The 8281-nt window shown below is 42.7% G+C and overlaps 2 protein-coding genes across 5 annotated transcripts in view; one reads left to right on the top strand and one right to left on the bottom strand.

Annotated features, from left to right (window-relative positions):
- The window catches only part of azin1a (antizyme inhibitor 1a), a 15828-nt gene extending 11743 nt beyond the window's left edge, over positions 1-4085 (top strand). For all 3 annotated transcript variants that reach the window (XM_015060113.1, XM_015060111.1, XM_015060112.1), the window contains exons 6-12: positions 579-713; positions 857-938; positions 1029-1103; positions 1194-1359; positions 1491-1606; positions 2676-2893; positions 2985-4085. In XM_015060113.1, coding sequence (XP_014915599.1) covers positions 579-713; positions 857-938; positions 1029-1103; positions 1194-1359; positions 1491-1606; positions 2676-2893; positions 2985-3105 — 913 coding nt within the window. In that variant the 3' untranslated portion in view covers positions 3106-4085. The remainder of the gene's footprint in view (positions 1-578; positions 714-856; positions 939-1028; positions 1104-1193; positions 1360-1490; positions 1607-2675; positions 2894-2984) is intronic.
- Positions 4086-4388: 303 nt separating this feature from the next.
- Positions 4389-8097, bottom strand: LOC106964537 (Krueppel-like factor 10). 2 transcript variants are annotated; one of them, XM_015060114.1, is made up of 4 exons: positions 7960-8097; positions 7271-7510; positions 4994-5837; positions 4389-4903 (listed from the first exon to the last, which is right to left on the bottom strand). In XM_015060114.1, exons 2-4 carry the CDS (start codon positions 7499-7501, stop codon positions 4623-4625), a joined length of 1356 nt encoding a protein of 451 aa, XP_014915600.1. In that variant the 5' UTR covers positions 7502-7510; positions 7960-8097; the 3' UTR covers positions 4389-4622. The 2 variants fall into 2 exon arrangements, with proteins under 2 accessions (XP_014915600.1, XP_014915601.1); XM_015060115.1 differs by having other exon boundaries at positions 7271-7428.
- Between the last annotated feature and the right edge of the window lie 184 nt (positions 8098-8281).

Genomic DNA, 8281 nt, shown 5'->3' with positions numbered 1-8281 from the left:
GAATTTTTTTTTTTAGGAAATTTTTATAGGAAATTTAAAATGGCCAAAGTTTTTTTTTTTTTTTTTTTGGCCAAAACTGATTTTGGCCAAAAAAAAAATAATAATAATAATAATCTTTTTTTTTTTGTTCTTTCTAAAAGATGATTTAGGGAAAAAAAGACATTGGCCATTATTTTAGGAAGGTGATCATATAGTACTTGAAAAGGTCTTAAAACAACACTATTATAATTTATTGCAATAACTATTGTGACAGGTTATCATCCGAACACTGTCCAGTTGTGGCCACTGGGGTATCGTGTGTAGTTGGTGTAGCAATAGATTTCCTGTAGCTCATGCTAATTATTTCTTTAGCAGAGCGCTAAAGGGTAAGTACAAGAATCCAGTTTGGTTCTGGTTAAAACACCTGACAGTAGTTAAAAATGTAATTGCGCCACCTTGAACATGTACATCCAAAGAACATAACCAGGTTTATTTCTGTACCTACTGTGAAAGAAGCTGGACATTCTGACCCAATATCAAATTGTTGAGTGAACTTCCACATCAGTAGCCGCTGCTCTTTCTGCCATGCGTCGATCCAGGCTGCTGCTGCAGGTGTCCACCGAGGCCTGTAACCCAGACGATGAGATGGGCATAACGTTCGGCTGCTCCCTCAAAGACTGCAGGCGTCTGCTGGAGAGCGCAAAGGAGCTCGGTGTGCAAGTTGTGGGAGTCAGGTGAGACGCGCTGAAAATCATCTTAAACAAACACACTGAAGTGATTCAACAACAGCAACTCATTCCTGAGAAAATAATATTCTGCAGTAAACCGAATAAAACCGGACTTTGTGCGACTGTGACGAGTGTCTTCTCCCTTTCAGGTCTCACATTTCCAGCACATGTGACGATGACCAGGTTTACAGTCATGCAATCTCTGATGCCCGTTGCATCTTTGACATGGGTGTAAGTAGTATAAATTTAAAAGTGAACTGGTTTTAGTTTCGGCTCCAGAGACATGTGGAAAAGGTAATATTTTGCTTTCGTCTCCTGCAGGAGGAGGTCGGTTTCAGCATGAACATCTTGGATATTGGAGGCGGATTCAGTGGCTCTGAGACTCAGCTGGAAATGGTCAGCTGTACTTTCATGATTTTCCAGGTCGTATTCGGTTTAGCTTAGACTTACATTTCCTAACTTTCTGTCATGTTTCTGTTCTTTTAGATCAACTGTGCTGTTATGTCCATGGTGGACCTTTACTTCCCTTCTTCCACTGGAGTCTCCATTATTGCAGAACCCGGAAGCTTCTTTGTGTCCACTGCATTCACTCTTGCTGTGAACGTCATTTCCAAAGCAGTGATGGCTCGTGACTGCCAAGACCAGAAACAAAGTAGGTGGAACAACGCTTTGTGGTTAAGATGAATAATTTAATTTTATGTTTTTACGGGATTAATTAAAGCTTTCAGTCACCTTTAAACTGTGTATTTTGAAGTACTAAGTAAACTCTACATCCTTGAACAGGTGAGCTGTCTGCCAATGAGGAGCCAGAGTTCCAGTATTACATGAACGAGGGGGTGTACGGATCATTTTCAAGCAAGCTCTCAGAAACAGTGATTGCAGCACCATCTGTTCACAAGGTGAGTCTCAACAACATTCCGGACATAGAACATGCAAACCTTAAAGTAAGGGTGCACCCATTACAGTTCAGATTCCGATTTTGGCCAATACCGAATTTTTTATCTGAAAAGTCAGTAAGTTAATCAACAAAATTGATAAATTGGCAACAGTGGGGTGACTATTGTTAACCATGCACATTAAAGACAGTCGTCATTTACATTTGTGGTCTGATTTGAGCAGTTTAATCCAATTTTAACTGCAATTGTTTAGATCCATGGGATACGCTGCTTTATCTTGGAGAATAAACATCTACACTTTAAGACCATTGCTCAGGTTGTATGTTGTTCTGTGGAGGGACGTCACATATATCGACATTAACATCGGTTTTGGCCGATGTTTGTTGTTATTTTAACTGCCTTCTGTATCAGTCTTCCTTGTGAGCTGCATAAATCAAAGTCTGCCAAGACTAGAGAAAGCTTTTGGTTCAGCAACGGGCTGTCGTTTGTGCAGCAGATGGTGCAGATTCCTGTGCTTTTCCAGGTTTCCTAGTTGTTTGGAAATGATCCCACTAATCAGCTGATCAAGCAGACTAGTGCAGGCTCAGATAATGGAACTTGACATCTAACACAGACTACATTCAGCTGTGAAAACCTCATTCAATAGCGTAGTATAGCGTTATGTCTAATGTGCTTTAAATTGCCAATAGTAGGGCTAAATCAGCCCTGATTTTCTTAGTTTTTGGAGGTCAACTGATACTTAGATGTGAAATTGATCTGCACAGTGGCCAACTCGGCAGCTTTGGTGCTACTTTTAGGGACTTTTCCGACAAAGACCAGAATCAGCAGGTCGGCCTTTTTAGAAATCTGTGATCAAGCAGAAAACTGCAATCGGTTCGTCCCTAGCTAGTCGGTATGCATGGCATGTCTTTGAGGATTTGTTCACTTTTTTATTTATTTATTTATTTATTTTATAAACCTTTCTACAAATATGACATCGCTATCACAGATAAGGGAACATCACTTCAACAAATCTAATCTGTCCCTTTAATGTCCAGTGGTTTATTGATTCTATTTGATGCCTTGTGAACAGGATACATCTCTGGACCTCCCAGTGTTCAGCAGCAGCTTGTGGGGCCCCTCTGGGGATGACCTGGACCAAGTGGTGGACCACTGCCTGCTACCTGAGCTCGACACAGGGGACTGGCTGCTGTTTCCACATGCCGGAGCCTACACTCTGGGTCAGCCTCTGTTCCCTCCCACTGACTCAACACCGCCCCCTGTCCACTATGTAATATCCTCGAGAGACTGGTGAGGATCTCTCTGAAGATTTTCTTCTGCATTCAGAAGGAATCAATTATTTTTTATTTTTTCTTTACATGTTTGCTGTTTCCTTCTTTAGGGTAGAAATGCAGGATGCTGATGCTGGTGTAACCAGTGAGACTACGATGAAGAACTTCTCCTGGATCCCGTATTTCCTCGGCTCCTGCCAAACAGAAGCGGCACTGTCTGTTCCAGCTTAGCAACCTGCCGACCAGGAAGGCTTTCAGCTTCTCCTACTGGTTTACGCTGCTATTGTCCTTCACCTTGATGAACTCATTAAGCCAGTTGCGCAGATATGTGTAAAAGCACTGGGACCAGGTAGATCTAACCTTATCCTCAACTCTGATGAGATTACACCCTGAAAATCAAACAGTACATGTCAAATAGTACGCAACAGAATTATTTCAGAGTTACTCAAATATTTCATGTTATTAGCATCCCATTGAATTGCAGTTTACTGAATTAGGTATATGTAGAATTGTTGTGATTATATATTTAACTGATGTATTTACTACTTCTACTAGTGTTGCCAGTCTCAGTAAATTGCATATCTGATTGATTGAACGTTGCTCTGAAATAATTTTTTTATTACACTTGTATTTATAATTTTTATTGTCTTGCATAATTTATTATATATGACAAGCTTAACTCCCATCAGTTCATTCAAAAATCTACTATTTTCAGCTATCGTTGGTGTCGCAGTGGCATCTGCTCCTTGCAGAAAACATAGACTGTTTCAGCCCAGTGCAGTTCGAAAGCAAAAGTTTAAGTGATCACCAGTTAGCTGGTGTGTTTGTGTTTTGACAAAGTGCAGAGCGACTTTCCGAAAAGAGCCAGCAGGTAACCGCTATGCCGCCAGAGCATTAGACAGCATGTGCTGCAGATGGAACAGGGTAAGTGTTGATGGATAAGGAATCAGCTGCAACAAAAAGGGACATTTCAGTAACAAAACAGTACGTTTTTAATTCTATAAACTTCACATTGTCTTATTTATACTGGATACGTGTTGCAAGAATATTGCCAGTTTTTGACAATGCAAGGTTGCTTGCATTGCATGTGTCACATCTGTAAAGTCGTCTCCCAAATCTGCCTCTAAGAAAAAAACTGGTAAGGCACTTGCCTTCTGTTAAGTTGCTGCTGTAGCTTGTCAAAATGAACATTAATAAACACCTGAATGACGTGACTGTGTGTTACTGGGTTTTTTAATTTCTCTCGTCAAAAGTGGGGCTGCCATGCATCTGTGTCACTGGATCCTGACCACCACGAGCAGGCAAGACAGGAGAAGTATCTTGCCCAAATACACAAGTGAGACAAATGGAGCAGGGTTTGAACCAGCAACCTACCCTACCGGTTACAGGATAAACTCCTACCATCATTACCCCAGAAACATGCAAACCCCTGATCTCAATATTGACTTCAAGCTACAAAGTTTGCTTTGTAATACTGTGTTCTGAACAAAAACTAAACATTGCACAAACATTGTTTAAAAATAATATATTTCATAAGGCACAAACAGACTCTTTGGTCAAATAAAAAAAAGGTTGACAGAAAAACAAAAGGTTGCAGGAAAAAAGCTCATGGAAGAGTTTGATTCATCTCCTCCATACACACAGCAGTGTTTAGCCTCTGTTGCACTTTTTAAGTGGATAAACAAATATCTGCAAATTCACCCTCAAAAAGTTTTTGTTTGCTTTCGCAGTCTTTGGCCTTTCAGCAATTAGTGTTTCACGAGAGCGTTCGTAGAGGAGACTTTCATAGCAGTGGACACAGTGAGGTCTGTGGCAGGACCTATCCCTAATGCCCAGAAGGGTTTCTTCCTTGCCACAAAGTGTCGTCGGGCGTGCTTAGACAGGTGGTCGCTGCGCATGAAGCGACTGAGGCAGATGGGGCACGTAAACCTTTTCTCTCCGGTGTGTGTTCGACGATGGCGGGAAAGCTCATCCGAACGAGCGAATCGCCTCTCACAGCCCTCCCACTTGCATTTGAAGGGTTTCTCACCTGTTGGGACAAAGCCAGAGGGGATTTGACTTTCACTTTGTGCTTAAATCATCAGCAAGATCACACTTCTTAAGATTCTTCATCTCTTACCTGTGTGTGTCCTCATGTGGGCCTTGAGATGGGAGCTCTTGAAGTAGGTCTTGCCACAGTCCTCATGAGGGCAAACATGACTGCGCACACGTGACGACTCTCTTTGCAGAGTGGCGCTCCTTTGCTCCAACGCGGCACGCCCAGGAGCGGGTGCAATGGGTGCAAACCTGGTGCTACCAGATGTCATCTGCGCTTGCTGAAGCTTCCAGATGGCAGGAACTGATGGTTGGGGGACAAGAAACACTATGGGGCCTTTCACCACCTGACCCTCTACTAACAGGATACGTGGAGGGGAACCTGTTGGTATCAGTGGCGATCCAAGTTTCTGCTGTGAAGTGTGTGAGGGTGTGATTGTTAATGGAACAGACGAAGAGGTTATGACACTGTTTTGCGGTCTAACGGTGGATGTGGAGGACACGGGAACGATTTGGCTAAAGACTGGTACACGAGAAACTAGCGTGATTCCAGCCGTAACTGATGAGGCCATGTTTGATCTGTCATCCGGTTTTATCCGACTCATCTGGATCTGGCTGGGTTCAAAGTGCGCTGATGCATCTTTGGAGGTTTTCTGTTTTGCAACAGTCTTATCAGAGTCTCTGTTAGTCCAACTGTTAGAGGCGTCCACATTCGTTTTAGAGTCCTGCGCAAGAGACTCCGAGGCTGTGTCTTCTTGCAAGGGTTGAGTGCTGCAGGAGCAGTGCTGGATATCCGCAGTGTGGCGGATCACACTAGTGCACTGGTACTTCTGGGAAATGGCTCCATCCTCTGGAGAGTGATGCAGTTTATGCGGTGACCCTGAAAGGGTGGCCTCACAGTGGGGTGGGCTGTAGGGTGGCGTCATGCACTGCAAGAAAAGTCAAAGAGTGGGACTAAGTTTTCTGTTCTACTGCCAATCCACTCACACCACTTAATACACTGCTCAAAAACATAAAGGGAACACTCAAATAACACATCCTAGATCTGAATGAATGAAATATTCTCATTGAATACTTTCTTCTGTACAAAGTTGAATGTGCTGACAACAAAATCACACAAAAATCATCAATGGAAATCAAATTTATTAACCAATGGAGGCCTGGATTTGGAGCCACACACAAAATTAAAGTGAAATGTTCCCTTTATTTTTTTTGAGCAGTATATTTTTGCAGGTTATGAACACAAATTTTGTTGTATTTTGCTGAGATATACCAATATAAAGTAGTGGATTACCAAAAATGGGGAAAGAGGATGCATGGTTTTTATTGTGTTAATTTGCAGGACACAAAGAAAACATCTCTTAACAGCTTCTTCCAGGATAGCCCTGTGAATAGTTTCATCCTAATGCCTGTCAACTTTGACAATCTTCACTGTCCCTCCCTATAAAACACCAACAGTATGATGCTGCTGCCACCCTGTTTAACTTCAGAGATCATTTGTTCAGGGTGTCAACTATCCACATTTGGAGGCCAACAAACTTTATTATCTGTTCAGACAACCTTTACAACATTTCGTTGAGTCACCTATAGGATTGTGGCAAGCTGGAAATGGGACCTCTAATGTGTTTCTTTCAACACTGACTTTCTTCTTACCACCCTTCGTTTAAGGTCCAGATTCCTGGACCTTAATGGACCTTCCATTAAGGTCTGGATTCCTGGAGTGCTCCACTAATAGTGTTAACAGAGATACTTTGGCTTTCGTGGCTGCTTCTTTCTCTAATCCTCTCCTTGATTCGCCCATGAGTTGAGTTAGATCACCAGGTCTGGGTAGGTTTTTAGTTGAGTAATACTTGACTTACAGATGATAGATTGAACAGCGCTCCATAAGATGTCCAAAACTTGGATAACTTTTGTAGCCTAACCTTTCTTTAAATCTCTCACACAACTTTATGCTTGGCCAGTCTGTTATGTCCCTTGGTCTTCATGATCCTCTTCATTTAAAGTCTCCAAAACCCCCAGAAATGTCTTCACCGAACTGTACAGTTATGCATGTTGAATTTTTTTTTTTTTTTTTTTTTTTTTTTTACATTTTGCTTGAGAAAATTTTCAATTTACAGATATGAACAATGCAGCCCTAAAGATGTGGGAGGTGTGGGGGTGAGGGGTGGCCAAATTTGGAAAAATGCTAGCCACTCCACTGGAACACCCAGAGAATCATGTTCAGCACCCATATGAACATCTTCTGGTGCCGTGACTTGATAAGCGCTAATTTGTGCTGGTCTGTCAAATAAAAGCTAGCCAAAATAAAATGAAGAAAAGAAAGCAAACAATATGACATTCACTGAAACTATAATTCACTTACAAAAGACGACTCATGCATCGCAGAAAGACCGGAGGGCACAGAGTCATCCTCTGAGCATTCTGAGGAGGGGGTGAGGGGTCTGGGCTGTTTGGGCCTGAAGTTCCTCGTCTTCCAGTGCTCAGTCATGGAGATCAGAGCTTCCACGACCCAGAGGTCACCTGCACCCATTGAACAAGGCTGGAAATCAGGCCGGGTGTCTAACACCTCACATTGGTCTATTTCAACTTTCATTCTAGAGATCTGACAGACAAAAACAAGGGAGAAGTGTTGAGAATTTGCACCAGGCTTCATACAGTAATGTCTAAAGCCTCGCTGACAGTCATCCTGTGGAGGTTATTTAGTTTTCACGTTTATTGATTCAGCTATTTCCAGGACATGGGGGAGGGAGCGCGTGAAACCGGCATGATCAGCTGGTGTTCTTCACTCACTCCCCTTTCACCTAGTTTCTAGTGGAAGCAGAGAGTGGTTACAAAACAACCAGACAACCCCTTTATGGCAGGGGTCTGGCACAGACCATCAGGGCCGGCCATCCTTCTCCCTCCTGTCTGCCACAAGGATAAAATGCATAGCAGGTTGCAAAGATAAAGCAAACTTATCTGTGCAAAAGTAATCTTTTCAAAGAAATGTTATCTAATTTATGCAATATTTCTTTTTCTTTTTTTTAAGTGGAATTAAAAAATCTTACTTACATGTATGTTGGATTGGGTGATTTTTTTCCCCCCCAGGGGATCAGTCTATAGGTTTCACCTTCAGGTCAGCCCTGTCGTCTGTGCGTGAATATCTGAGTGCAGAATTTGATGTTTCCCACTTTTCTCCTCTCGACCTGTTTCTCATTCATCGTCTCAAATGCGACGGGGGGGCGAGGGAGGGACTAAGGGGCGGGGTTTATTGCGGCGACCAATAAACCGAATAGGTGTGCTGAGGTGCCGGCCAATAGGAGGAGAACTCGGTGCGTGATCCAAGACTGATGCGGACGTGGAGGGTGCATGGTACACAACACCTTTGACATAT

The sequence above is a fragment of the Poecilia latipinna genome, unplaced genomic scaffold, assembly GCF_001443285.1.
Source record: "Poecilia latipinna isolate Pla-1442-1.1 unplaced genomic scaffold, P_latipinna-1.0 Scaffold1687, whole genome shotgun sequence".
NCBI classification, from domain to species: domain Eukaryota; kingdom Metazoa; phylum Chordata; class Actinopteri; order Cyprinodontiformes; family Poeciliidae; genus Poecilia; species Poecilia latipinna.
This window is presented reverse-complemented; position numbering and strand designations above follow the sequence as displayed.